The following is a 27,192-nucleotide window of genomic DNA, read 5'->3' as shown; positions in this document are numbered from 1 at the left end:
GCGCTTGCTTTTCCTTTTGTTCTTACTGTTTATCTTTTACCTTTCCAGCCCAAATTCTCAAAATGAAAAAAAAAATAGATAGAAGATAGTCCGTCGGTCAAGACAATCGTTCATAACTGTCGATCCCATACGCGTCTCAGTTTGACAATCCTCCGACACCTTGCACTGATACATAGTACACTACTGTTGCTGGCGTGCCTTGCCAGAGCGTGACAGTGACGGCCAGGGACATATACGTCGTAGTGTAATAATGGGGGATTGTGGCGCGGTCATGTAACCCTTGTGACTTTGTCGCCTCTTCCACGGTGTGCGGGACGAGCCAAATCTCGCAATCGTCCATTTCCCTCAGTTGCTGACTACTGTATACTACCTCTACGGTAGCACTATGTCGATCCAGGATGCTAGACGGAGGTTGCAGTGAGACGTACATACGTCTCTTGACGGCAACACGGATACAACACATCTTCTCGGAAATGATCGATGATATGATGTTGAGATGTGGCTGGGTCAGCCACTCACACGCCGTTCCGGAACCGGCACCCGAGCCTCGAAAGAAAGAGTCGTCGTCAGCAGGTCGATAGTAGCGAAACCCCGTCACCAGCCACTTGCGACCTTCAACTTCGCCCAGTCGCCTTCCCCCCCATTATCCCAGACGGCAACTATAACCGAAATGAACATCCCACAGTACTCAAGAAGATCGCTTTGAATTGATCACACCAAAATGGGAGGCCTCTGGATCTGCAATGGGACAGTGGAGGGAAGGGAGGCGCCTGCTGTCCTACTCCAAAGCCCATCTGGTTCCAGACTGTCCTAATATCTGTGGTCGTACAAAAGTTATGTCCGCGTGGGGACTTCTGGACGAGATGCAGTAGGAGCATGCGCCCTGTTGTGGCTTGTGGCTGTGTTCTTACTTTTCTCGCCTCTTCCATCTGGAGTACTATGAGTACTGAAGTATGTGGGTAGACAATCCAATTCCCCACTCCTACCTACCTACCCTCGAGCTACACACACAAGTCACTGACTGATCTAAAGCCTCGATACGTTGGACTCCCATGACATGTCTCGTTCCTCATCCCATATCAGATGCGAGATAGTACTCACCGGACCACATGTAACGGCAATGCAAAACGGAAGCACGCCACGGATAAGACATCGCATGATACATACCACGTGTACGTTGTTCGACCACGGGGGATTGCATAGGCCACCATTGTGTCTGATAGTCCCCCCCCCCCCCCCTTAAACGGGACTACGGAAATTTAAGGTTTCAAAGACGCGGAAGGACGGATACCAACTTGGCCGTCTGAGCTGACATCAACACAAGGTCCGTCCCCGTGTGATTCTAGGTACCGTCTGCACTTTTGCCGGCAGAACCAAATGCGAATCTCATTCCACACGCACAATGGACCCTGAAGATGCCGATTTCTGTCAGTTTCCCGGGCCGGGGTAATGTGTGATACGGGAAGAAGCGTCTGCAGAGCGGTACAGTGCAGGTAAAAAGCAGGGAAGTGGGCATGGCTGGTTTACACTACTAGTGTAGGTACTGCAGTGCTGTAGTGTAGAGAAGGGGAGGTAGGTAGGGCACGGGGAGGTTGTTCTCCAAGTGGAAGTGTTGCATCGACAGACTCGTACAAAGCTCTCTCGCAACCCTCCATTGACAACGAGAGGTTATAAGAGGGCTTGAAGAGGGTTTGATGTACCAGTACATTCCCTTGCCCCTTTGCCCTCTTGGCTTTTTTGCTCCATCTCACTCGCCACACTTTCCAACAACGATCATGGCCCGATCGAGTGCGGGCGGGTTGAACAGGTGAGCCCGACCGTTGGGGTTGTCCAGTAGTGTGCCGTATGAGCATGTCCTGCCGATGCCATTAGTGTACATACACATACATTCCATACTTATACCATGTAGTTACGGGTACAGTCACGGGTGCGAGTACGGTCACAGCGAGTTGTAGGAACTATCCCAACCCGGTCCACGCACATTATAATAGAGGATTGGTTTGTTCATTACTTGGGTTCTTCTAATGGAGCGAAATTAGGGTAGAGTAAGGCTATTCTAAAGACCTTTCCAACCTTAATTAAGAAGAAATGATCATCCACGTTTGTAGTATCTCGGAAATGACCAGCGCCGTCAAGGCTACAGAAGCATCTCTCCGTCCTTTTTAGACTGTTAACATACCCGATTAGAGCAGCTATCCGCGAGAATTTCGGCCGCTTTCATAGATTTGTTAAGCTCTGGCTTTATTTGTGCTAAACCAACAAAAAAAAAAAGAGACAGGGCTGGAATGCATGTACATCTATCGCACTGGCCCTAAAAGGTACGGATCTACACGTACGCACGCACGCATGCACACATGTAGTATACACTATTTCCTCCTGACCATATGAAACCTTATTCTGTCCACGAGGCAAAGTAAATAACCGCTGCTTCCGTGCAGATTTTCCAAAAGTTTCAGTTTGTTCTCTTGCTCATCCGCTCTGGCACATGGGACATATGGATGGTGAGTCGACGATCACACGACGCCTAGGTGGTTTCAGAGCTATCGTATTATGTGCTATAGATACTCTGACAAGTCAGTTCGACCCCGCGGGCGAGTTGCAAGGCTGCAGTTGTAGTGTATACTGTGTCGGAGCATCAGATTAGAACTAGGCTCATAGCCAAAACAAAACAAGGTGGCCCTTTCTATAAACTGGTCGGTGGTTGTGGTTGTGGTCTAAGCATTCAACCCGACCTTCTCTTTGATATCACGCCAGGACGAAGGGGAGGGGAAAAGATGGAACAAATATTTTACCGAAAAAAAATCGAAAGGTTCCTTCCTTGATCAATCTCTAGCACCCCCAGCTTTCAACAATAACCCAGTATATCAACTCTATGTTGATAGGGCGAAGAACGCGATTGCGAAACGCATCATCATTGACCTTGATAGCTTTTCTACGCTTCAGACAACGCAACACAATGCCGTTGCAGACGACTCACAGATGGATACCTGCATCAGCAGGCCCTGCAATGTGGTTATTCCCCAAGTCCAAAACCGCGTACACGCGCCAATCGTCGCTCATTGCCGCCGTTGATGCTTTCCCAATTAGCCAGCACTGCCGGCTGCCGGGAAAGAAAAAAAAAACAAGAAGAAGAACTAGCTACTTTGAAATGTTCGACTAGGTCTGGACTACAACGGGTACCTACCTACGCTACCAGGAGTCGTGAAAAAAAGTAAATTTTTCTACAACTTCTTAGTGCCCTCTTTTAGCCCAGCCCCATGACATCTCAGGGATATCGCGGTTCTTTTGTCTCAGATACAGTGATCTGTAAGTGGAGATATTGACTCTTCGTTGAATCGTGATGGTTCACAAGAGGAAAGGGAGAGAGAGAGAGAGAGAGAGAGAGAGAGAGAGAGAGAGAGAGACGGGCAGAGCGAGGAACTTTATTTTCCGAGACGAGCGGGTTCGTGACTGATGCCTATGTCTACAGCTCCAAGTCTTTATAGAGATAATAACACTAGCACTAGCAGGCGGCTCGTGGCAAAAGGCTTGGAAGGGGCAGGAATCTCGAAGCGCGATACACTATGGATCCCAGCTCGTGATCGTACCTACCTACCTATCTGCCATCATGTACCTCTCCTCTCGACCGACCATGGTGTTTTTTATTTTGGAGTTTACATACTTGTAGTCACATGGACGAGTTGACGTCATGACTGTTTTACGCCAAAGTAGGTACCCGCCTGCCGTCAGCAAGAACCCCATGCGATGCCAAAGCATGTTGTATGAACTTTAAAACCACCATCCAGCCCTGATTTGTTTGTTAATTTGGTACCCCCTTATAAACACGGCCCATTTCCACTTTCAAAGCCACTGAGAGTGAAAAAGCATTCGATCCTGTATATGGGGCTGTCCTCTTATATCTCTTAGACGACTTGGGGATCTCAAAGGATACAGACAGAGTGCATAGGAAAAGAGGTGTGGGCACGCACTTCTTCTTCTACTTTGTACTGTAGGCAGGTAGGTAGGTAAAACGCAACACAACTTGAATGCACAAACCGTAAATTCAACGATACTTATCTCAATGGGACTACATAAGTAGTATCCTTGGAATATGTTCTGTCTGATTCTACGTACTCGTCGACAAGCTGTTATCATCATTTTGTTGTTGCACAAAAAAAGCAAGCAGGGATCCCAGACCAAAGAGGTAAACAAAGCATGGGTGTTGCGCTCAGGGGTAAACTGTAGTAATAGTTCGCAGGGTACAGGGGTTGAGGGGATCACAGAGACGAAACGCGGGTTATACGGGACGAACCTGCAGTATGTGAATGGACAAAGAACCCTGCTCAACAGTTTTATCAAAGAGTCCAATGGGCAGTAAGCCTGTGAGGATTGAGGAATGACTTAAAGTTGCCATGTTGAGGCAGGACTTCTTTTCTAAGTGTTAATACAGCGTTTCTTCTAGTTGGAAGCGATGCGTTTACCTCAATCACAAGAGTGCATCTACACAGAACCGTCAATCAGTGAAGGCTTATTCATTGTATGCAGTTGATAATTTGTTTGGTGTAGGGTACAGTCCCTATTTTCAATGGAAACATATGTCATAGCGCAAAGTGACTTTTCCCCATCTCGTTTGAGACTCTTTAGACGATAATAACACATTATTACTACAGATTCTACCTTCTAGCCTGACGCTTGACCGATGTTATCCTTCCCTTCTGGAAACTCCAGATGCAGATACAAAGTACTAGCATCTAATCACCGAAGCCCGCTCCTTGATAGCTTCGTAGTTTTCAGCTTTATAATGCCAAAGCCTTCGAGAAGAATCCAGTCCAAATCCGCGCCTTGTACGCCAAGTGAGTATCCATCTGACCTGCCCAGACTGAGTGTCCGTAACGCCTGGCCTTCGCTCATAAAGAAAAGGAGGGAACATGAAAGAGCCGCTGTAATGAGCAAAAATGAAAACGGGTAAGAAGAACCCCCTCCAAACCAGACCCCAATGCTCTGCGTGCACTTATGCATAACAGAGCCAGTAAAGAACCCTAGGTAGTTTTGAACGAGACTCGTAAGGCATGGACCGAAAAGAAACGGGTTACAACTTCCTTTGTTCTCCAAACAAAAGCCTCACTCCCCCTTTCTTACCTTCCCAGCTCTCATCATCTACTCCTCGCCCCCCTTAAGGTTCACCATGCCCTCCCATTCTTTCTTCTCCTTATCCGCACGCATCTGTCAGCCTGATCTCCTCCCCCTTGACCAGACTTCCAACTTCAGCCTCTCCGCTTGGACTCTTGAACGGGCATCTCTCCAAGAGTGCATCATCGCCGCTGGTATGAGTTCTAGGGAAACCGAATCCGGTACCTCGTTTGAAACCAATGAACTGCTTGCCGCTCAACAGCTGCCAGACCATCCAATACACGTCTTCAAGGCACGGATCGCCAAGCTCCCACCACACGGGCGCCGGCTCGCCGTAGTACCTCGGCGGGTCGTCGACGGACCCGTCAAACATGACCGGCAGCGCACGGCAGCGTGTCTGCGGCGGGTTGTTGTACTGCTTCTTCTCGTGCTCCGGAATGGCGGAGCAGCTAAGGGGCAAATGGCCGTAGTCAGCCATCCATTTGGCCACGCGCTCCTCGAAGGGTGGGCAAACCCATCCACCGTGACCGAGCAGAGTGGCGTGTCGTTGCGAAGAAGGTGGTCCGCTAAAGCCGTTCTCGTTTTGAGATTTCTCCGTGGAGAAGGCTACCACGCGGACTGTGTAGATAGAGGAGCGCTTCTTGCGAGCGGCAAAAGAACCGTTCAGCTCAGGAGTGCAGAGGCGGTTGAGGGTGTTGTGGCCGGGAGTAAGAAAATCCCTAAGTGACTGATGAGCGTCCCGAGAGTTCTGGTTCTCCTTGGAAGTTGAGGATTCGGCGATCTGATGTTGATCGCTGTCGGGCGAATATTTAATGGGAGAAGACGGAGGGGAGGGTGAACGCGAGGGAGTCCCGGGAATGACGATCTCGCTTTGGGTAGTGTCACCTTCATAGGTTTCGCCTCCGCCATTATCTCCGGTTTCACCCACAATGTCATCGCTCATGGTGATGTCGCCCTCATCATCGATGCTGTCAAAGCTGGTGCTATGAGGAACAAGGGGCTTGCTGCGGGGAATACCTGTGCCGATGGGGCGATCAGAGTCGAGCTGGGGCGATCTTGAACCTAAGAGTTGCGCAAAAGCTGGACGCGGTGATGGCGGAGCTTGATCTGTCGACGGGCCGGCCGCAACGTCTTGTTCAGACTTGGAGGTGGCTGCGATTCTACTAGACAAGTTGAGTGGAGTCCAACGAGAATCAGAGGGAGAGTTGACAGTGGCAGTAGGGCTGCAAAGGTCGATATCTTCGGATCCGACATGAACAGTTTTGGGGATAGCATCTCCATGATTGTTGTGTGCAGACGACGAGGTGTTGGTCGGAGTAGTCGGCAACGGCCTGTGCCCGCTCATCTTAGTCAAGGCCAGTGTCGCAATGTCTTCAAGCTCCTCGCTGCCACGCTCTTCTGAGGGACTTGAAGGAAACCCAGAATGGGTGCCGGCAAGTGACGAGAGAAGAAGCTTCTTAGGCTGCACAGCAGACATTTTGCTGATGTCCGAAGAAAGCGAGCGCTTATCACCACCCGGGGCCGGAGTGTCATTCGCGCTTCCCATACCAATCCAAACTTCGTTGGGGTTCATTCCCAATTTTCGAATGACCTGGTCATCATCACCAGAGACGTGCTTGATCTGGATCTCCATGTAATACTCTCGCTGGCCGTTGTCGGCATATAACCAGTCACCGTAGAACAGGGTTTTGCCCCACTGTCAAGGAAAACACGTTAGCAAGTGACTCCATATGGGCCAAGGCTGCATGGAAGACGAGTCTCGTTAGTTTACTTGTGACACTTACCTCCAGCTTAGAAGCAAGACCAGTGCCCTCCTCAGATGTGTGGTTGCGGGAACCTTGAGTCTCTTGGATGTCTCCAACTTCGCTTGCCCAATCCAGATGCATAATGCTGTGGTTCTCGGCGTCTTCATAGAACATGATGTCCTGGTGCTTCCTCTCAAGGAGGTGCATAACCTGTCTGAAATAATAGCCGCCCAGATCGGCATTACTCTTGGAACTTTTCGATCGTACGCTGGTTGGAATCGGGGTAGCATCCGCGCTGTCGACAGTTTTTAAACTGTTCTCGTCATGTTCGACAGAGGGGCGGGGAGCCGGAAGGCGGGCCATGCCAACGTCGGCAAGCTCATCATCGCCTCGCGTCGGTGAAGTGGCCGGCGCCGGGGGGAAAACCACGTCAGCATCGACCCACACATTATCTGTACCGGAAGTGTCGTTATTTTCGTCTTCGAGGTCAGAATCATTGGGAGGAGAGCTGCCGGGGGACCGCAGGAGGCCAAGAGGCGTCATTGCACAGCAGCGCCTTCTCCCCGATGCACGAGAGGACTCCATTACGACTTTGGTGTGTCTGGGGAGCGTGGGATGTGAATACGTCAACTGCTTGACGGCTTCAGTAGAGTGTAGTTAAGTTGCAATGCTGCAGGTCGGTATCAGCTGAACAAGTTTCAAGTGAAGGTTTGGAATTGTGGCGGGGTGACGAGGAGGAAGATGCAAGCAAAGGCGGTCGATGGAAAGCTGGCGCAAACGTGGCAAAGGCGGATGCCTGGAGGTGAAGGGATGGTTTCCCTCAAGCTGCAGTCACCTAGGGATCGGTTCCGGGCGACTTTGCAAGGTCCGTCAAAAACCCCGTGCCGAACCGCCGGCGCGCTGACAGAGGACGCGGGTGACACAACTGCTTGTATATTTGTTTCCTCCCGCCTCAGATACCGTGTCTGGCTGTCACCGCTGGACCTCCGCTGCGGGCCGTAAGCTGTAAGTCGAAGTTACCTGACCGGAAATTTTGACAACGTATTGCCTTGTTTCGATTTTCGGCCTGTTCGACCTTTTGCATGATTTGAACCCGTCCTCGGCTCGGACGTAAACCTACCAAGAACAACGATATCCAGGCGGAGATGTTTATGAAACCGTGCTGTCTGCTGACAACCCTCCAAAGTGAAGATGGGGCATCAAGATGCTCGATATTCACTCCTCGAATGCGCAGTCCCAAGTTCGCACTGAACGAAAGTCCAATGGTAGCTATAAGGAATACCGAGAACAGATAACCTGTGGCCGGCCAAGTCAATAATTTGTCCATTGAAACTCTAACATGGCGACGAAGGAGGCCCGGACATACCTGGGCCAATGGAGTACGTCTAAGTGATGTTTTCTGGAAGAAAATGGAGAATGATGTTGCTGAGACGAGCTGCGTACAGTATTCGTCATAGCCCCAGCAGCGAAGGCTTCTTACTTACTTGATGGAAGAACCGCAAATGGAAGTTGCACCTCATGACCTAGAGGTATCCCAAACCCAAATGCGGCTCTCCATGCAACGAGGAAGGTGCGGTTGGGACATCGGCACCGAGACAGTTTAGCCCTCCATACCTTGGTACCTCTACCTCTATCCCTGCCTACCTACCTCTACTTACATCGAAGTACAGCAATCTGCACTTGCCTGCAGCAAATCGACAGCTCTTCCCGTTCTTCCCATGCTTGGCATCAATCCTCCGTGTTAGGGATGCAGTGTTCATGCCGTTCAGTCAGTCCTCATCCGGACTCCATCGACGGTCACCATACAGGCAGCCGCAACTTTCACTTGATAGAGGAAACCGGAAACTGTCCGTTTTGTCATGTATCCATCAACATTGAAGTTATGGCGTGCATAAAACACCTGGACTATTTTACCCAGCAATTGCTCATGCCCGGATTGCTTCAGCGAGAGTGTGTTGGTGTGCTTTGACTGAAGCTGGAAACAACTGCCGTGTGTTATATGGGGAAACAGCATTATAGAGGGATAGAAACATGAAAGGAAAAAAAAAAAAAAAAAAAAAAAAAAAAAAAAAAAAAAAAAAAAAAAAAAAAAAAAAAAAAAAAGGGCCCGTTGTTTACGGGGGGCAAGCGGAAAACATGGAAAGCAAACAACATGGACCGCGTGGTAGGATCGTTTGTAGTGAGTGTATAGTACCTCGCGAAGAGACGAAAAGGACCGTACTGTGGCTCTCCTGGTATCATAGGATGTGTATCACAATTGCTTGGACGTCTGAACCTAGAGGTAGTAGAATAGACCTAGGTACCTAACATGAAGGACAGCACCAGCCATCAAGAAGGGTATCACTACCTTTACCCACAGATCCTCCATTTGGCAGGGCATGCGGAAGTGATGGCGCGTGTATTCTGAAAATGTTCTCCAGGAACGACCAAGCTGGAGTTCGGTAGTTTCACTTGGGTGTAACTTTCGTGCCATAGAGCATCGAGTAAAGTGGTGCCGAAACCTCACCTGAATGGAACAGGTCATAAAAATGGATAACCTCAGGTCTGTTAGGATGGCAAGTTGAGCAGAGAACGCAGTGGTGGACGTCGCCCCCGGTCCGATGTCTCTTGTCCTGAGCGTCGTCGGGGTCCTATGTCGTTGACGTTGACGTTGACGAAAAGGCAAATCGGGCAGGGGCCTTGGCCGTAACTTGGCGCGCCGCTGACTGGCCCTTGCCGCGGCTCGAACAAGGGACAACAAAGCCTAGAACACCGGGGGCCGCAACCTGTTGGGGGTGTTGGAGATCGGCTGGCCGCCGTGATAGGGCCCGTTAACATCTGATAGGCTCGCCCTGGTCCCTACGGGGCTTACGGGTACGGTCACTAACGTCTGTCACCGAATGTCACCGAGACTCTGAAGGGAACACGGCCCCACGGCGGGGCTCCGCTGTTCAATGTTCGGTCCCCTCGAGGTCCTCCGCTGCCAATCTAGAATAGAGGTCCGTGTGGCAGAGGTCTGAATCAGCGAACGGACAACCGCCGCGACCTCGAAATGCATAAAGCCTCCAAAAAAGTTAGAGATCGCCCAAACGGAAGGCGAACAACTCGTCCGCGCCGTCTTGCTGGACTATCTCTAGGTGTTTTTTTAAGTGTATATTCTACGGTCATATTGCCCATTAGTGCAGTCCTCGTCACATTGTTTAGCTCCCGTCTGCTGTTTGGTCGGGTGGCCAGTGCCCGTGCCAATGCCCAATTGAATATCGATGCTGCAGTGACATGTCGAAAGAAAAGGAAGAAAAAAAAAAAGAAAAAAAAAAGTGTAGGTAAGAGATATGGAAAAAAAACCAAAAAAACCGAAACCACGATACCTGTGGAACCGCGTCCGTATCGTAACTTTCTTCGCGTCCACCTTCTCTGCCATTCTCCATTGTCCTACTTTTCCTCCCTTTCTCCTAACCCACCTCTCCCCTCTTTTTTCCTCTCCCCCCCGTCAACCACACTCGCACCGCCTTTGCCAATTCCTTCCCTGAGGGTGCTTCTCTTCATCGTTCACGTTCCTGAATTCGGTCGATTTTTATTCTTCTTGGATCTCCACCACGGCGTGTGCCCTTTGTTCCTCGCCGCCGTCCAAAGCAACATCGCATTGTTGTCCCATCGTCACGGTCTCCCTTCGTTGGCAACCTGCGATTCAAGATCTGATATCTTCCGCCTCCCGCCCCCCCGTCCCTGAGTCGCTTTCCACCACCACCTAGGACTCAGCAAGAAAAAGCGTCGCTTTGTGTTGCACTGTCGAATTCTGCTCTGCTTCTGCCAGTCGAGTTTCTACCTTTGCGCAATCACCATTGTTGTGTTGCGCCAGATCGATACTCCCCCAACTCCGCCTTCGCCAACACACAACCAAAGCTTACGAGCTCCGCCTCTCGCAGCTTCGACACCAAGCGTGACCCGTTTCGAACACCGAAAAAAAAAGGTCCGCCTCTTGCTCGCAGCGACGACTCCAGTCCCCCGGGAAAAGGAGCCAGGTAACGAAACGAATCCCACACCGCTTTCTGCAAACCGCGATCACCTGTGACTTTCGCTAGTCATGGCCAATCCGTTGCAGCTCGCCTACCGAACCCAGAAGGCCATCGGCGTCTTTGATGCCGACCCTGTCTACGAAGCCCTTCCTGGATTCACCAAGCCCGAAGGGAATCTCCGGTGCTGTGTCTACTCGGGATGCGGCCGCTACTTTGCCTACGCCACTAACGAGGGCGTCGTCATCGTCGACGCGTCCGTCGGCCACGTCTTGACTTCGCTGCCCATCCCTGCCGTCTACGAACTCAGCTTCTCCCCCCACGGTACCTACTTGAGCACCTGGGAGCGCCCCGCCAAGGATGAGAATGGCGATGCTACCAAGAATCTCAAGATCTGGCGCACCATTGAGGAGCTCGCTGATGGTGCTGAGAAGCAGCCCATTGGCAAGTTCGTCCAAAAGTCTGCTAATGGCTGGAACCTGCAGTACACGGAGGATGAGCGCTTCTGCGCGCGCATCGTCACCAACGAGGTCCAGTTCTACAACAGCAACGATCTCGGCACCGTGTGGAACAAGCTGCGCGTTGAGGGCGTCTCCGACTTTGCCCTCGCGCCCGGTAAGAACCAGAACGTTGCTGTTTTCGTCCCAGAGCGCAAGGTACGTTACCTGATCTCCCGTATGCATCGCACTTTTCTATATCAACGTCTAACTGTTGGTTACAGGGACATCCCGCCTCCGTCAAGGTCTTCAACGTTCCCCAGTTCACCAGCCCGATTTCGCAAAAGACCTTTTTCAAGGCCGACAAAGTCCAGCTCAAGTGGAACCAGCTCGGAACTGCTCTGATTGTGCTGGCGCAAACAGAGGTTGACAAGTCCAACAAAAGCTACTACGGCGAGACCAACATGTACCTCCTGAGCGCCAACGGCTCGTTCGACGCTCGCGTCACTCTTGACAAGGAGGGCCCTATCCACGATGTGTCGTGGTCCCCCAACTCCAAGGAGTTCGGTGTCGTATACGGCTACATGCCCGCGAAAACCACCATCTTCAACCACCGTGCCGTCGCCACCCACTCCTTCCCTCTTGGCCCCCGTAACACCATCATCTTCTCGCCTACTGGCCGGTTTGCCTTGGTTGCCGGTTTCGGTAACTTGGCTGGTCAGATCGATGTTTACGACCTTGAGAAGGATTATCGCAAGATCACCACCATCGAAAGCGGTAACCCCAGTGTCTGCACCTGGTCTCCCGACAGCCGTTACATCTTGACGGCCACTACTTCTCCCCGTCTTCGTGTTGACAACGGCATCAAGCTCTGGCACGTTGGTGGCGGTATCATGTACAACGAGGACATGGTTGAGTTGTACAACGTTATCTGGCGCCCTGTTCCTGCTAACAACCTTCCCAACGTTGACCCGCTGCACCCCGTGCCCACTCCTCACCCTTCGGCTTTGGCATACCTTGGCACTGTCAAGACGCCTTCCAAGCCCGTCGGTGCCTACCGCCCGCCCGGCGCCCGTGGCTCTTCCACTCCTCTTCACTTCAAGCGTGAGGACGAGGGAGGTGCCGCCCACTCGGTTAGCAATGGCGTGCCTCAGGTCGGTCCTAATGGGTTCGGCCGCCCGCGCCGCCAGATTCCTGGCGCCGAGTTTGCCGAGCCAGCGAGACCTTCTGTTCCCGGCGCCGCTGTGGACGATGAGAACTTGTCCAAGACTGCCTTGAAGAACAAGAAGAAGCGCAACAAGAAGGCCAAGGAGGGCCAGGCACAGGGCGAGGGCGCGACTACTCCTAACGAGGGTGGTCTTGCCCCTCCCCGCGAGTCTGTCGACGGCCGCAGCCCCGATCGCAACCACCAGCGTCACCACTCGCGCAGCCAGTCGCGCAGCAACAACCTGGCTGTCCGTACTCAGAACAACCACCGCAGCCGCTCGAACGTGCGCCAGGCCAATGCCCCTGCTCAACAGGCTGCCCCAGTCGTTGACGCCGCCGCAGCGGCTGCCCAGAGCGCCAATGCGAAGAAGATCAGGTCTCTTCAGAAGAAGATCCGCGCTATTGAGGATCTCGAGATGAGACATGCTGGTGGTGAGAAGTTGGAGGATACCCAGTTGAAGAAGATCGCCACCAAGGGCTCTGTGATTAAGGAGCTGGAGGCCCTGGAAAAGGAGGGTCATTAAATCAAAAAGGTCATGCGTCGGGGGTTGAGAAGCTTGTGAGACGGATGGAAGTAGAGTAGTGGTTATCAAGTTGGGTAGTTGAGAGTTGACTTGTGGGACTCGAAAATTCTTGTTTTGCTACGTTTCCCCAGCCAGTTGTCCGGCATATGTGAGCTTCTTTGTAAGTAGTATGCGGCGGTTATGACGATGATGTTGCTAAGAACGTATCGCTGGGGTCTCTCTGTTCCGAGTTAAGCTACGCTGGCAGTCGAACTTATGTCGGTGTGGTGCATCATGTTTTTTTTTGGGCATGCGATGAGAGGGAGAAAGTCCGACGCAGCAGGAATTCACCTTGAACATGTTTCACTTTCACCAAAGGGAAGGCGTTGAAGGAGTGGTTAGAAAAAAAAAGTATATATCGGCAAAATGAAGTTATGGCAGCCTTCAGTTACGTTGTGTCCGTGATAAGCGGTGATAAGTAATGAACCGAAGCCTTCGTCAGTCTCTAACAACCCCAAAGCGTCGTGGAACAGCTTGTGACACATGTGCCATGGACATTCCATTTGAAGGCTCGACATGGTCGCCCGTCGAAGTGGTCATACGAGTCAAAGGGCACCCAAATCCGACAGTCCGCCGGTTGCATCTCGCGATGCCATGTGCACGAGCGCAACGGGTATGGATGTTCGGACCTCGACACCACAGTACGAGTAAGTGATCAAGACAAGTACATTCATGAGAACATCAGCTCATTGAGTTTTCAACATGGGCGCGTCAGCGACAAAAAGAGCGCGACAGATCAAGGTGCGCAGGTAAATCGATGGCAGATACTCTCAGATAACAAAAGAGTTTTGCGAAGTGGGTGGAAATGTCCCAGGCAAAATATTTCTCTACTCCTCGACAGAGAAGAACAAAGGTAGAGGGTAAGAGCTTGAAAAATTCTCTTCTATCCTCCACTTTCCCCTCCAGAATGTCATTGCAGTAGACGGAAACCGGAGTGAATATGAAGGAACATATGTTTTATGTGTTGTGAAGAGAAAAAAAGAAAGAAAAAGAGGAATCCCAAAATTGGGCGGCCCGAGACAGACTTTTAAAGCAAACGCAAGCCACTCCAGTAGCTGCCGGGCTGCACCGCCTCACAGGCTACGAAACGCAAGAATTGGTGGAACTTAGCCACTGACCTCGTAGCTTGCAGTGGAGTTATGGTGCGATAAGAGATCTGACCAATCATGGCTTGTAGATAGGCGGTTGGGTAAGCCTGCGTTGCAGCCAGTGTTGCAGTGAGCAAGTGAACAGTTTACCGAGACCTCTAACGTTCAGGGTGTACATACTGTACGTCGGGTACCTGCCTTATACTGTAGAGGGATGTGTTGCGGGGCATTGATTCTCAAGTCGGAGGTGGATGTCTTCCCACCCAGAAAGCCCCATTAACTTTCTGCGACAAACTCGAGTAAAAAAGGCTGTGCCGTTCTGTCGCATTGTTGTAAGACTCATCGAGCTCGACTTCCTTTTTGGTAGTTACACCCATTTCTACGATTCGTCGCGCGATTCGAACAAATTTCTTGAATACCCACGACACTCGACCGGAAATCCGTCGATAACCAACTTTTCAACCAAAACCATCCTATACCGCCAAAGATCAAAGACAAAATGGCAGGCGGTAGTGGCCCGGCTGGTCGTGGACGTGGCGGCAAGTTCAAGAAGTACACTCGTGGAGGTATGTTAATAACACAGATGCTGCCGGAGCAGTACTCTCCCTACCTGCTACAATCCTGTCTGTTAACCACCAACCTTCCTTCCAGGTGGCCACCATTTCTCTCGCGACCTTCGCCCCCTCGACGCCGATGGCAACGAAGTCGGCATGTGGGGCGCCGGCGGCGGCAAGAACAGGGAGTCCGAATCCGAGGAGGAATCCTCCGAGGAGGAGTCTTCCGAGGACGAGGCTGCCGGCCCCTCTAGCAAGGCCCCCAAGGCTGAGCTGACCCGCGAGGAACTCAAAGCACAAAAGAAGGCGAAGAAGGAGGCAGCCATCGCGCGCGCCAAGGCCGCCGCGGTGCAGGTTGGCGACTTGCCCCCTAGCGACTCGGAGGAGAGCGAGGATGACGCCAATGACGCGCCCATGCCCGCCAACCCCAACCACTCCAAGGCTGCGCGCAACCAGACCAAGAAGCCCGTCGCCAAGGAGGAATCGGATGATGAGGCTGTCGCTAGCCGCGCCAAGAAGCTTAGCATAGCGGACTCGGCACCCGGCAACAGGAAGGAGCGTGAGGCGGCTGCGGCGGCTGCGGCGAAGGAGAGGTATCAGAAGCTTCATGAGGCTGGCAAGACGGATCAGGCCAAGGCCGATCTCGCGAGGTTGAAGCTCATTCGTGAGAAGAGAGAGCAGGAGGCTGCTAGGAAACAGGTATGTGACATATTTGTTGCTCCGCCATCGTACATCATACGGGGCTTGCTGCTAACAGTCTCCAATTTTGATAGGCCGAGAAGGAAGAACGCGAAGCCCAGGAGAAGCTCAAGAGGGAACAGTTTGAAGCCAAGGAGGCCAAGAGGCGTGAGGCAGCCCTTGGTCCTCAAAAGAAGGCCAAGAGCAGCAAGAAATGAAGGCAGTGAGGATGGTGTTTTCTTTCTCGATCTCTTCGTCTATTCCCCGTGTACCGCTGCGAACATGCAGTGTCATTTATTCGAATTTCTTCCGGTGCCTTTCATTCGTCCAGCCCTGTATACCTGTATATGCAATTATGGTCTATATGTTGCTCGTGGACTTTGTCCTTGTTCCCGTCTACTCCGCCGGTATGCTATGTATATGTCGTTGCCTTTTCCACCCCTCTCTTCCCTCTTTCAAGGTAGGTCATTATAGCCCAACTGAGGGATCCGACCCAACAGCCTCCTTCCAAAACGCGTCAAAGTCCACACCATTCTCTTTGAACAGATCCCGAATTTTCTGCGCCACCTCGATTTGGCGCTCCTGCGTAAAGCCGCCCTGCTGGGTCTCAAATTGAATGACCTCGATCCAGCGATAGAAAAGGTTCTCCTTTCCGATGGCCGTCAGCGCATCACGGAACGCAAAAACCTGCCTCCTGCGTTCAGCCTCCTGCGCATTCTCCCCAGACTCATTCATATCAATCGCAATCCACCCGAATTTGTCATGGTGGCAAAGCACGAGCGTCCTGAACGCGTCCAGGGGAATCTCTTTCTTATCCACCAAGGTAGTCGCCTTAACCATAGCCTTCCAATCCAAGTCCCAGTCCCCGTTCATGGTCAAGTATCCCGTCTTCTCCTGCAGCAGCATCGGGGAAGTTGCATTGCGAACCATGTCCCACAGAATCGTGCGCGCCTCGTTGCCCTGCGGCTTCTCCGAAAAGATATCCACACCATAAACCTGCGTGTCCCACGACCGCGACCGGCGCACATAGATCTCCTTGTCGCGGAACCCAATGGCCGTCCGCCACAACACGGGACTGCCGTGCTTGCGCCCGAACACGAACTCGATGGGCCACGGCCAGACGAACACGGCGAGGACAAAATCGAACAGAAACGTAAGCGTACGCCGGCCGGCCACCGCAAAAAATTGCCGATAGGTCAGGTCGGCCATGCGAATCGTTGTCGAGTTTTCGTACCCCAGGAACGAGGAAGACAAAAGCGCCACGTAGTAAGGAATGATGTACCACATGCGCCACAGGAAGAGGGCGAAGACGACGGCGTTGAGCATAATCGGCACAGAAAAAATCTTGCGCTTGAAGGAGGCCGGCTTCTGGTCGACATGCGCGATGTAGACATGCTTCTTGGAGAGAGAAGAGGTGAAGGGCTTGAGTGAATCCGGGGCGATGCGGAAGGGTTTGGGCGGCTCGAGAGCACCGCCGGAGCTGCTGCTACCGCCGCCGCGTGCTCCTTTGCTCGTTTTCTTTGGCGCCATGTTTGGCGACCTATGTGGGTGTATGATGAGGGAATTTGGCGAGCAAATGAAAGAAGACAGTATAAAAAAAAAGACGGTGAAGGAATGGAGGGAAGTGGAAGTAGGCGGCTTCGTTGAAAGAAGCTTTGGGGTTTGGGGCCAGATTTCCGGAGGCCAAAAGGGTCCACGTCGGGGTACGTGCCTTGTATTGTTTGTAAGCCCCTGAAGCTGACCTCTGCTCAAAAGCACCTGCCTTGACCCTAACCCGGCTCCTAAACTGCTCGCTGGACAGCTGCCCCTCACTACCTATTCCTACAACCCAGCACGTACAGGAAGTACCTCTACTGTAATGCTGTTTTATCTTATCAGTCACTGGGTGCCCACTTTAATATTGAAGCGCTGCGCGCTGCAGCACCAGTAACGACCGGGAAGCTCTGGTGAACTGCGGGACGGAACGGATCGCCCGTGTAAGTTACAAAATTCCACCTTGGCTGTCGCGCCAGGCTCTTGTTCTATCTCCTCTCTGGTCTGGTCCTGCTGGGCAAACTATGCCCTGTGATAGAACAAGATGATGAGGGGCGGACTGTTGCAGGTAAGTGCGGTTCCCGATGCGCGCATTGCTCAATGACGACGACGTCAAGCAGGAACTTGAAGTCAGTAGAAGTCAAATAGATGGCTGACATGGAAACAACCACTGGAAACAGAAGCAGAGCACTTCCTCTGTGTGTTTGCTCTGCCGCCACAGATGGCAACTTCGCCAGCAACAGCAGCAACGTATCTATCCGAATACCCGCCGCATATACTCTTCGTGGGACGACAAACCTAGCTGGGGTACCCAACAACAGCCTGCGACACCGAGCGCCGGAGGAGGAGGAGGAGGAGGAGGATGGGGTGGTTCCTGGAAACCGGCCGCCCCTGCGACCCCAGCCACTCAAACGACACCCGAACCAGGAACGGCGCAAAGTCAACCCAAGTCCGCCAACGCTGGTTTGCTTCCTCACGAAGTCGCCGCTAGACAGCGCTTGTTGCGCATGGCCGAGGCCGCTGTGGCTGCTCAGCCCGCTCCACGTCCCGCTCGAAACCCGGCACCAGAACCTCCCAAACGCGCCTCGAGTGACCGTCCGGTGCGCCGGCTACCTGAAGGTCAACAGAACGAGTTCAATAGGGCCCCGCCTCGCAAGGAACAGCAGGGACCTGTGGTGCGTAGGATGCTTCTGCACCCGAAACAACCAGGTCAAGACCCTACAACAGAAACACCAGGACCCAAAACTGAGCGTGAAGCCCAAAGAAGCCAGGCTCCTGTCCGCAAAGTTTTAGAGCCTTTTGGTATAAGACGTTTTCCAGCACGGGCGCCTCAGACTCAACAGCCAGCTCCTAAGGAATCACCTTCCAGTCAAACGGCTCCTAGGGAACCGACCCCCAGCCGACCGACACAGTCCCTAGCAAGTACAAGTCAACCAACTGTCAGCAGTCTATCCAGCCTTTCCAGCGGGGCATCATTAAAGCCGGGCCCAGCCAGCCAACTCAGTGAACAAACTGATGGGGCCTCGGGGGAAAGCAGCTGGGATGCTTTGGAAGCCGCCAGTTCGGCGTCCAGCCAGCCTCCTAAGCCCGCCAGTGGAGAATGGGGAACAAGCAGCTGGGGAGCAAGCAGCTGGGGCGCCTCTTCAGCCTCCAGTCAGCCAGCCAGCCAATCTCAGACAGAACGACTCCTCCCCCACGAAAAAGTAGCCAGGGATCGGTTACAGCAAAGACATGCTCAGAGCCACCCTCAGGCCCCAGCAAGAAATCTGAAGAGCCTTGCTGATGGTCTTTTTGCCCATGATAGACAGACAGGTCAACTTTCGGCCAAGGATCTAAGGAAACGCCAGGAGACAGGTTCTCTCAAGAACGACTTGCTGAACGCCGAGGAAGAGGAGCGTCGTGCGGACAATACAGATGCATGGGATGACATATTTTCCACTCAGCCTCCGCCTCCCCCGCCTCCTCCTTCTACACGCAGAACTTCAGCTCGTGAGGTTTACCAGTCGATTTCATCAAAGTTTGCACCTCCACCTGCACCTCCATCGGATTCCAAATCTTCGCGTGAAACCGAGGGGCAATGGGCAGGGCTCATCCGCCGTACAGCCGGGGCAAACGTTGGGAACGGCCGATTGACTGGTAATAACGATTTTGTCAAGACCGCTCCCCCTTCTGAAACTGAAAAACGTTCGGAGCCCAGAGATAGTCGCAACTTTTGGAAGCAAGCTGAAGATCGATATGCAACCAGTCCAGCACCTCACGCGCAGCCTGAGACGGCTTCCGAGAGCACTCGGGAGGCCACCGAAGCGTTCAAGAAGCAGATGTCGGATGGCTGGGATTGGGCTGACGACTACGGAGGGAAGCCTAAGGAGAAGGAAGGACAAAAGCTGGAGCAGCAAGACTTTGAAAAGCCCAGGGGCAGGGATAATGCAAGACAGACCAGAGGCGATAGGGTTGCATTGGAAGAGATACCGATTCCCTCGCGGTATATCAAGGAGGAAAAGAAGCCCAAAAAGAAAGGGGGTAGGCGGCGCGACTACAACGAAGACGATGATTTCGATGATATGGCGTATGAGTACAAGCGTCGTGAAAGGTTGGCCAAGAAGGCTGAGAAGGAGCGGCTCCAGTTTGAGGAGACTGGCCCCATTCCTATTCTCCTTCCCGAGTTTATCAGCGTTGCCAACCTCGGCATGGCCCTTGGCGTGAAGACCGACCTGTTCATCTCCCAACTGGGAGAACTCGGATTTGAAGACATCGCCAAGGATAGCATCATGACCGGCGAGACGGCCGCGTTGGTTGCCCAAGAGTACGGCTTTGAGCCAACAGTCGACGCTGGTGAGGATGAGGACTTGAGGCCACGCCCTCCTTCTGAAGACCCCTCTAGCGTACCCCTACGGCCACCAGTTGTCACTATCATGGGACACGTCGATCACGGCAAGACTACTCTGCTCGATTTCCTGCGGAAGTCTTCGATCGCAGCCGGTGAGCACGGTGGAATTACCCAGCACATTGGTGCCTTTTCTGTGCAGATGTCCTCGGGTAAGCAAATCACCTTCCTGGATACCCCCGGCCACGCTGCCTTCCTATCCATGAGACAGCGCGGCGCCAACGTCACCGACATTGTGATTTTGGTTGTCGCCGCCGACGACAGTGTCAAGCCGCAGACCATCGAGGCCATCAAGCATGCTCGATCCGCCAAGGTACCCATGATCGTGGCCATCAACAAGATCGACAAGGACCAAGCCAACGTCGAGCGCGTCAAGTCTGACTTGGCCGCCAACGGCGTCGAAATTGAGGACTATGGCGGCGATGTCCAGGTTGTCTGCGTCAGCGGCAAGACCGGTCAAGGTATGGACGATCTCGAGGACAACATCCTTCTTCTGTCCGAGATGCTCGACATCCGCGCCGAGCCCGACGGCATGGCTGAGGGATGGGTCCTTGAGTCCAGTATCAAGCCGATTGGCCGCGTGGCCACCGTGCTCGTCAAGCGCGGCACTCTGCGCCCCGGCGATTTTATCGTTGCCGGCCGTGTCTTCGCCAAGGTGCGCAGCCTGCGCAACGAAGCGGGCATTGAGGTCGAAGAGGCTCCCCCCGGAACAGCCGTTGAGATTCTCGGCTGGAAGGAACCACCCGAGGCGGGTGACATGGTTCTCCAGGCCCCTAACGAAGACAAAGCCAAGAGCGCGGTGCACTATCGCATCGAGCAGAAGGAGCGCGAGGAGGCCATGGAGCAGATTACGGAGATGGAGCGGCTCAAGCGCGAGCGTGAGGCCGAACGAATCGCGGCCGAGGAGGCTGAGAAGGGTGAGGATGGAGCCGAGGCGGCAGAGGAGAAGCCAGATGGGCCCAAGATGATCAACTTCACCGTCAAGGGCGACGTACACGGTTCGGTCGAGGCCGTATGCGCGTCGATCCTGGAGATCGGAAGCAACGAGGTGCGCCCTCGCGTGCTACTGTCGAGCCCGGGCCAGATCACCGAATCGGATGTCGAGCATGCCGCGGTTTCGGGCAGCACCATCATCAACTTCAACAACCCGATTCCTGGCCACATCAAGCGCATGGCGGTCGAAAATAAGGTTAGGATTATGGACCACAACATCATCTACAACCTGACCGAAGAGGTGCGCCAGGTGCTGAGCGAGAGCTTGGCCCCCACAATCTCGTTCAAAGTACTCGGCGAGGCCGAGGTGGCGCAGGTGTTTGCTATTAATATCAAGGGACGGAAGTACAAGAACATTGCGGGCGTCAAGGTCAGGAACGGGATGGTGATGAGGAATGGGCGGGTGAGGTTGCAGAGGAAGGGAGAGGTTGTTTTTGATGGTGAGTCGATCATTTTCTTTTTCTTTTGTGGTCTTATCTTGTTACCAATCTTGCTAATCAACAACAAAACACAGGTACCATCAGTTCAGTCAAGCACGGCAAGAAGGAGGTTACGGAGATGCGCAAGGGCACCGAGTGCGGTCTCGAGTTTGGCGAGTTTGACGACATCAAGGAAGGAGATCTCATCCAGGTTGTGGAGGAGATTAGAGAGAGGAGGTATCTGTAAAGGATTGTTATCCTGTTGTACAATTATTATACATGTACGATTGTGCAAATCCTGGAGTTATGAGAAGATGGGTTGTATCTGTGGGAAAAAGATGGATGGTGGTGGATATAGATAGTGTTGCATATACCAGCAGCTGCCAATGTATAGACATGATGGCACCACGTCAACAATGGTGCATGTAAGAATTGATCGAGGGTTTGATGGGAAATGAGCATGGTCAGCTTCATGACTTCATGGGGTAAACAGTAATGCATATATATATACTCCTTGTCTCGTTGTATAATTCTCCTGATTTCATCAAGTGCCCCCATCATCATCATCATCATCATCCAATCTCCTTTATCTTCCTCCTCTGGGTGCAGATATGGAAGCAGACGAGAAGGTGCCTGTCAACGTAGCCCGCGCCCGCTCCTTCTCCAGCTTCTGCAGTCCTATCCTATCGGTAATGGGCGTAGCAGCAATGATATTGTCAAACTCGTCATCCTCCTCCCCATTGTCGGAATCCGGCTCGGCATCGGAATCTGGTTTGTACTGCCCTTGCGGTCGGGCAATGGTCTCGACCGTCTTCTTGGGCGGTTCGGGGTTGGCAAACGATTTGGAGGCGAGGATTTTGCGCCGAATGGCCTCCATCTCGGCTTCATCATCGCTATCGTCGGATATGGCGAAAGGGTCCTTGTCTTCTTCCTCTGACTCCTCTTCGGCTGGTTGTTTCTGTTTGGGCGGTGGTTTGGTGCCAAGGTAGATACCGTCTACGCTGCCGTCTTCGTCGTTACTGTCTGCCTCCTCATCGCTATCTTCCTCGTCGTCTTCGTCGTCGTCCTCCTCATCTGAGTCATCCATAGCTGGCCTCCGATTTGTGTTTCCGGTCGTCCAAATGTCATCCGACTCTCCCTCTCTGCTCTCAGTATACTCTTTTTCTAGCCTCTCCCTCCACGCCTCCTCCGCCTTCTTGATCTCCTCCTCATCCTTGCACGCCGAGTAGATCTTGAACAGCTTCGAGTTGATATCCAGGAATGCCCTGCCGTAAGAAAACGGAGCCAAAATCTCTTCCGCCCACTCCAAATGACCACAGATGGCAAAGGCCGCCGCCAGCGCCTCCACGCAGTTCAGCCGAAACGGCTTACCATAGTTGACCGTGTTGGCCGCCACGAGGTACGGCAACAAGCGCTCGCACTTGCCGCCCACCTTTTTCCACTCCACCTCCTTGGTGCGGGCCCACGAGCACTCCACCACCGCCGCGCCATACTGCTCCATCAGCTCCTTGTCGGCGGGCGACACGACCCGCTTGCCGTTGGGCGTGATGATGACGCCCGAGTGTCGCTGGCCCAGGTGCAGCTCGCGCATGAGACCGAGTTTCATCAGCTTCTTGCCTGAGCACCGCTTCGGGTCGCAGTGGCCTAGGTCCCAGCAGGCGGCCTTGAAGGGAGGGCGGTAGGGGCGTGAGGACGTGGACGGGTCGTGAGGGTTGGCTGTGGTGTCTTCGCCGCCGCTGCCGGCATTGTCTCGGGGGCCTTTGCTGCTGCGGGGGTTGTTGCGGGGCGCGTTCCGACCATGGCCGCCTTTGCCGCCGCGCGAGGAGAAGCCGTCCTTTTTGTGGCGGACCATAGTGGTGATGGTTTGAATTTCGTCGGGAGGATGGATGTTGTCGAGATGGAGTGCCGATGGTTTTGGCTCTGGGGTTGAAGCTTGTAATTGACGGACTTTTTTTTATGTCGCAATGGATGGATGATTTTGGCACGACCTAGCACTGCCTTGCTTTACCAGGGCAGAACTTGGATGGAAATATGCGTGCCGTCTTGGACCACAATGCGAGCTGCTTGCGCTACAAGGTTGAAGTGGCAGATGGCGAAAAAAGTTATGGATGCGATTTGAAGACCTTGACGACATCGCATTTGGGGTTCAGTTGGTGCAGGTGGGGTGGACAGGTGGGTCCGCTGAGGATGTCCATGATTGACGTCTTCCCCGGATTCATGCAACTCACCGATTGTTGCTGCGGAAGATGCTCGATTCGCAAGCGTCTGCCGCGCTTACACCATGCTGGAGGCGCTTGTCGAGGTGCTGTGGATTGAAATTGCAGTGTATTATTCATCCACAAAGATAGTATTCTTGTAACGCAGTCTCGCAACGTACCGATGTGCGGCTCCATTTTTCCTTGCGCCCCAACAACCTCAACGGCAGGCAACAGCGCAGGCCCAAGCCCAACCCGTCCGTCCAGAGCACTGAGAGGGGTCCACGACCTGACCTAGCCGTGTAAGCTCCCGTCCCCTAGCAGCAGTAGGCCTCTCCTCCTTCCATCAGCCAGCGATCCAGGTGGACACATTCCCGTTACCTCTAGGTACAGAAGTTCGGATCGAATCATAGTCCAGTCTCTGGGTGTATAACGAAGTATCAAACTGTAGTAGTACCATACCATACCTCTACTCACCATACTTGGTAATAATCCCAACGGCTTACCGGGAAGAGGGGGAGCTTCACTAGGTACCTACCTTACCTCTAGCACACAACTCCTCTAGACTACACTAGAGCTTGACCGACCAAAGGCTTGGTTGGGTCCTGGTTGCCGCCATCCATTACCTACCTATCCAGGCGACTCCCGCCAAGCTGCGCAATCTGGCCCCAATACCTCCTCGGTCTCTTCAGTCTCGTCAGTCTCCTCATCCACCACTCAACACGTCCCGACTCCCCGAGAACGCCGGCAACATGGAGGCGGCGTCTGCCCGCTATGCCACGCGCGACCGGTGGGCCGAGATGGGCCGCCCGGCCCCGTCCCAGCTTCAGCGCTTCATCACGGCCGCCTGCAGTCCCGACAACTACGAACCCAACTTGGCCCTGAACCTCGAGATCGCCGACTTGATCAACTCCAAGAAGGGTTCCGCCCCTCGAGAGGCCGCCGTGGCCATCGTCAACTACATAAACAACCGCAACCCCAACGTTTCGCTGCTGGCCCTCAACCTGCTCGACATCTGCGTCAAGAACTGCGGCTACCCCTTCCACCTCCAGATCAGCACAAAGGAGTTTCTCAATGAGCTGGTACGCCGCTTTCCCGAGCGGCCCCCGATTCGCCCCACCCGTGTCCAGCTCAAGATCCTCGAAGCCATTGAGGAGTGGCGCTGTACGATTTGCGAAACGAGCAGATATAAAGAGGACTTGGGCTTCATCAGGGACATGCACCGCTTGCTGAGCTACAAGGGGTACACCTTCCCGGAAGTCAGAAGGGAGGATGCTGCTGTGCTTAACCCGAGTGATGTAAGTGTTCCGTCCCGATTCCATGGGTCATTGTTGAAGCGTGTCTAACCTATCTGTCACAGAACCTAAAATCTGTCGAGGAAATGGAAGAGGAGGAACGCGAGGCGCAGTCCGCCAAGCTGCAGGAGCTTATCCGTCGAGGTACTCCCGAGGACCTCCAGGAGGCTAATCGACTCATGAAGGTCATGGCTGGCTATGACACGAGATCCAAGGTGGATTACCGCGCCAAGGCGGCCGAGGACGTGGGCAAAATCCAACAAAAAGCGAGACTTCTCGAGGAGCGGTTAGAAGCCTTTCAACCCGGCGACAAGATCGTGGATGGCGATGTGTTTTCCGAGCTCGCAGCCGCCCTGTCTAGCGCCCAACCAAAGATCCAGAAGATGTGCGAGGAAGAATCAGACGACCATGAAGCAGTCGCAAAACTTCTCGAAATCAACGACAGCATACACCGAACTGTGGAGAGATATAGGTTGCTGAAGAAGGGCGATATAGAGGGTGCCAAGGCATTGGCAAGTGGCGCGCCAGTTGCAAGCACAAGCAACGGCAGTGGAAGTGGTGCTGGCAAGAGTGCGGCGCAAGAGCTGTCGCTCATTGATTTTGATGCTGAGCCAAGCGGGGGGGACTCGACCAGCCAGTCCGCACCCCAGGGAGGAAACAGCCTCGACAACGACTTGCTTGGCCTGTCGCTGGGTGAAACCAGCTCTTATGGTCAAGGAGGTGGCATTGCCCTCGGGTTCGGTGCCAATACGAGTATGTCACTCGCTGCTTTCCGTGCAAGAGTCAAAGAGAATGTTGCTAACAGATCACCACAGACATTCCTGGACCGGCACTGCTCTCATCCACCACGCAGAACAGCACCGCACGGGGCCCCTCCCCTCAACCTGGCCCATCCTCTTTCAACAATTTCAACTCATTCGCATCACCAGTTGCTTCTCAATCAAGCACCCCCAAGCCTCCCGCGTATACAGCATCCGCTTTTTCCGCGCCAGCTGCGTCGTCAACAGCGTCCAACGACCCATTTGCTGCTCTAGCCTCTCTCTCCTCTTCATCTACCCCGGCGCCAGCGCCAGCACCAGCTGCTACCGGTAATGACGATGACGAGTGGTCTTTCTCCTCGGCACTGCCTCCTGAGGCGACACCCGCCCAGCCTAAGGAGCACAGAGCCGTTGTTTCTAACACTGCGCTCAAGGTCGACATGGTGGCTGTCAGATCTCTGTCCAATGGCCCATCTCCAGCCATTTCTATGCAATTTGCTTTTAGCAACAACACAGCGCAACCCATCACCGAGGTGCATTTCCAGTTGGCTGTCACCAAGGTAAGCTCACTAATCTGACCCTTGGCACTTTGACCAAAAATGTTTTGGGCTACGTTATGTGCCTTCGTCAGTTGTAGAAAGCCCTCAAGCGAGATGCTAATTGTGATGCTTGAACAGGGATACGAATTGCAACTTCAGCCTCAAACAGGACGGACTCTTACCCCCAAGCAGAGCCGGGGCATTACCCAGTCAGTCAACGTATGGTATACGGCGGACAAGACCAGGAAGGTAGAGAGCGTGAAACTCAGGTGGAGGGTATCATACAAGGTTGGAGCGGAAGCAAAGGCCGAGATGGGTGAGATTCCCGAGTTCAGTGTGGCATAAGCAGGAACTTTGGTAAGAACGAGGGCCACAAGAATGAGAACAGGGTTGCGTGCATGTTTACGTTCAAAATTCATTCATAGTAGTACAGAGCCAATTAATATGTAGTGATCCGATGACCGGCAAGAACAACAAGAATATCGCTGCGGTCGACTTTTCTGTTTACTGGGAGTTGTTCGGCTGGATCAAAGAAAGGAGACGAAGGACATATTAGCCACAGGTAGCTTGTCTGTCCCTTTCGTTCGGTGGATGGCTACCTACTTACTACCTCATACTTCATGCCTCTTTCCTCTGATATGCGACCGACATATTGCAGGCAACCTCAGTCACTTCACCTCACAGGAGTCGTACTTACCAGCTGGGTCAAGGTTCGTAGTTGCCACTTCCCATCACTTCTCACTTCTCATCTTTCTGGGGGTTTCTCATTTTGAGACGAACAAGACTCCCCATTCTCTCATTGACAAGTGTTCCAGAAGCACGACCTCCAGCCACCTTATTCTCCGCTCCTAGAAATCCGGCTGAACATTTCTCTTTACTCGACGTCTCTACGGCGGGCTATCACGAACCTTTTCGCCCTTGTTCATTCATTATTTTGTGGCATTTGCAAGGCCCTGTCAGATTATCGTCGTCCATCAAACGGAGTACACACTTATCCACGATATTCAGCTTACATTAGTGGTAGGATATCGATGAGCGATCAGTTTTCGAAAAGCACGAGCTTTGAAGCATGGTTGCCCCAACTGATCCTCGTCCCGGTCTGTCTCTGATTGAAACTCCCCTCATCCATTACTTTGTAATTTGCACACTCATTATGAAACCCTCTAACAATCCGGATGAACTGCTCAAAGCCATGAAACTACAC

General features: G+C 53.1%; 8 protein-coding genes across 8 annotated transcripts; 4 read left to right on the top strand and 4 right to left on the bottom strand.

Moving 5' to 3' along the window:
• Nucleotides 1–136: 136 nt before the first annotated feature.
• On the bottom strand, nucleotides 137–1,211 carry NCU06096 (hypothetical protein; the record flags this gene model as incomplete). Its single annotated transcript, XM_954865.3, has 5 exons — nucleotides 137–401; nucleotides 520–546; nucleotides 718–817; nucleotides 912–937; nucleotides 1,168–1,211. The coding sequence occupies 5 exons, from the start codon at nucleotides 1,209–1,211 to the stop codon at nucleotides 137–139; spliced, it is 462 nt and encodes a 153-aa protein (XP_959958.3).
• Nucleotides 1,212–5,188: 3,977 nt separating this feature from the next.
• Nucleotides 5,189–8,374, bottom strand: NCU06098 (hypothetical protein; the record flags this gene model as incomplete). Its single annotated transcript, XM_954867.1, has 5 exons — nucleotides 5,189–6,805; nucleotides 6,894–7,484; nucleotides 7,975–8,150; nucleotides 8,221–8,239; nucleotides 8,339–8,374. 5 exons carry the CDS (start codon nucleotides 8,372–8,374, stop codon nucleotides 5,189–5,191), a joined length of 2,439 nt encoding a protein of 812 aa, XP_959960.1.
• A 1,786-nt stretch (nucleotides 8,375–10,160) lies between these two features.
• Nucleotides 10,161–14,002, top strand: NCU06099 (hypothetical protein). Its single transcript, XM_954868.2, has 2 exons — nucleotides 10,161–11,502; nucleotides 11,568–14,002. The coding sequence occupies exons 1-2, from the start codon at nucleotides 10,918–10,920 to the stop codon at nucleotides 13,011–13,013; spliced, it is 2,031 nt and encodes a 676-aa protein (XP_959961.1). The 5' UTR covers nucleotides 10,161–10,917; the 3' UTR covers nucleotides 13,014–14,002.
• Nucleotides 14,003–14,324: 322 nt separating this feature from the next.
• On the top strand, nucleotides 14,325–16,912 carry NCU06101 (hypothetical protein). Its single transcript, XM_954870.2, has 3 exons — nucleotides 14,325–14,706; nucleotides 14,792–15,393; nucleotides 15,468–16,912. Exons 1-3 carry the CDS (start codon nucleotides 14,640–14,642, stop codon nucleotides 15,588–15,590), a joined length of 792 nt encoding a protein of 263 aa, XP_959963.1. The 5' UTR covers nucleotides 14,325–14,639; the 3' UTR covers nucleotides 15,591–16,912.
• On the bottom strand, nucleotides 15,513–17,061 carry NCU06102 (hypothetical protein). The gene has a single exon (XM_954871.2). The coding sequence runs from the start codon at nucleotides 16,900–16,902 to the stop codon at nucleotides 15,841–15,843; it is 1,062 nt and encodes a 353-aa protein (XP_959964.1). The 5' UTR covers nucleotides 16,903–17,061; the 3' UTR covers nucleotides 15,513–15,840.
• A 198-nt stretch (nucleotides 17,062–17,259) lies between these two features.
• On the top strand, nucleotides 17,260–21,654 carry NCU06103 (mitochondrial translation initiation factor). The gene is made up of 3 exons (XM_954872.2): nucleotides 17,260–17,473; nucleotides 17,586–21,222; nucleotides 21,297–21,654. The coding sequence occupies exons 1-3, from the start codon at nucleotides 17,450–17,452 to the stop codon at nucleotides 21,446–21,448; spliced, it is 3,813 nt and encodes a 1,270-aa protein (XP_959965.2). The 5' UTR covers nucleotides 17,260–17,449; the 3' UTR covers nucleotides 21,449–21,654.
• Nucleotides 21,629–23,361, bottom strand: NCU06104 (RLI and DUF367 domain-containing protein). The gene has a single exon (XM_954873.2). It carries the CDS (start codon nucleotides 23,051–23,053, stop codon nucleotides 21,788–21,790), a length of 1,266 nt encoding a protein of 421 aa, XP_959966.1. The 5' UTR covers nucleotides 23,054–23,361; the 3' UTR covers nucleotides 21,629–21,787.
• A 207-nt stretch (nucleotides 23,362–23,568) lies between these two features.
• On the top strand, nucleotides 23,569–26,664 carry NCU06105 (ADP-ribosylation factor-binding protein GGA1). The gene is made up of 4 exons (XM_954874.3): nucleotides 23,569–24,694; nucleotides 24,757–25,444; nucleotides 25,507–26,009; nucleotides 26,127–26,664. The coding sequence occupies exons 1-4, from the start codon at nucleotides 24,149–24,151 to the stop codon at nucleotides 26,331–26,333; spliced, it is 1,944 nt and encodes a 647-aa protein (XP_959967.1). The 5' UTR covers nucleotides 23,569–24,148; the 3' UTR covers nucleotides 26,334–26,664.
• The last annotated feature ends 528 nt before the right edge of the window (nucleotides 26,665–27,192 follow it).

The sequence above is a fragment of the Neurospora crassa genome, linkage group VII (assembly GCF_000182925.2).
Source record: "Neurospora crassa OR74A linkage group VII, whole genome shotgun sequence".
Taxonomy (NCBI): Eukaryota; Fungi; Ascomycota; class Sordariomycetes; order Sordariales; family Sordariaceae; genus Neurospora; species Neurospora crassa.
This window is presented reverse-complemented; position numbering and strand designations above follow the sequence as displayed.

Excerpts from the sequence above, each read along its gene's own strand:
- NCU06099 (XM_954868.2), top strand. The coding sequence starts at position 10,918 with ATGGCCAATCCGTTGCAGCTCGCCTACCGAACCCAGAAGGCCATCGGC. Across the intron at positions 11,503-11,567 it reads TTTTCGTCCCAGAGCGCAAG|GGACATCCCGCCTCCGTCAA; the intron begins GTACGTTACCTG and ends TGTTGGTTACAG.
- NCU06101 (XM_954870.2), top strand. The coding sequence starts at position 14,640 with ATGGCAGGCGGTAGTGGCCCGGCTGGTCGTGGACGTGGCGGCAAGTTC. Across the intron at positions 14,707-14,791 it reads CAAGAAGTACACTCGTGGAG|GTGGCCACCATTTCTCTCGC; the intron begins GTATGTTAATAA and ends CCTTCCTTCCAG. Across the intron at positions 15,394-15,467 it reads AGGAGGCTGCTAGGAAACAG|GCCGAGAAGGAAGAACGCGA; the intron begins GTATGTGACATA and ends CAATTTTGATAG.
- NCU06102 (XM_954871.2), bottom strand. The coding sequence starts at position 16,902 with ATGGCGCCAAAGAAAACGAGCAAAGGAGCACGCGGCGGCGGTAGCAGC.
- NCU06103 (XM_954872.2), top strand. The coding sequence starts at position 17,450 with ATGATGAGGGGCGGACTGTTGCAG. Across the intron at positions 17,474-17,585 it reads TGAGGGGCGGACTGTTGCAG|AAGCAGAGCACTTCCTCTGT; the intron begins GTAAGTGCGGTT and ends CACTGGAAACAG. Across the intron at positions 21,223-21,296 it reads GGGAGAGGTTGTTTTTGATG|GTACCATCAGTTCAGTCAAG; the intron begins GTGAGTCGATCA and ends AACAAAACACAG.
- NCU06104 (XM_954873.2), bottom strand. The coding sequence starts at position 23,053 with ATGGTCCGCCACAAAAAGGACGGCTTCTCCTCGCGCGGCGGCAAAGGC.
- NCU06105 (XM_954874.3), top strand. The coding sequence starts at position 24,149 with ATGGAGGCGGCGTCTGCCCGCTATGCCACGCGCGACCGGTGGGCCGAG. Across the intron at positions 25,445-25,506 it reads CGGGTTCGGTGCCAATACGA|ACATTCCTGGACCGGCACTG; the intron begins GTATGTCACTCG and ends AGATCACCACAG. Across the intron at positions 26,010-26,126 it reads TCCAGTTGGCTGTCACCAAG|GGATACGAATTGCAACTTCA; the intron begins GTAAGCTCACTA and ends ATGCTTGAACAG.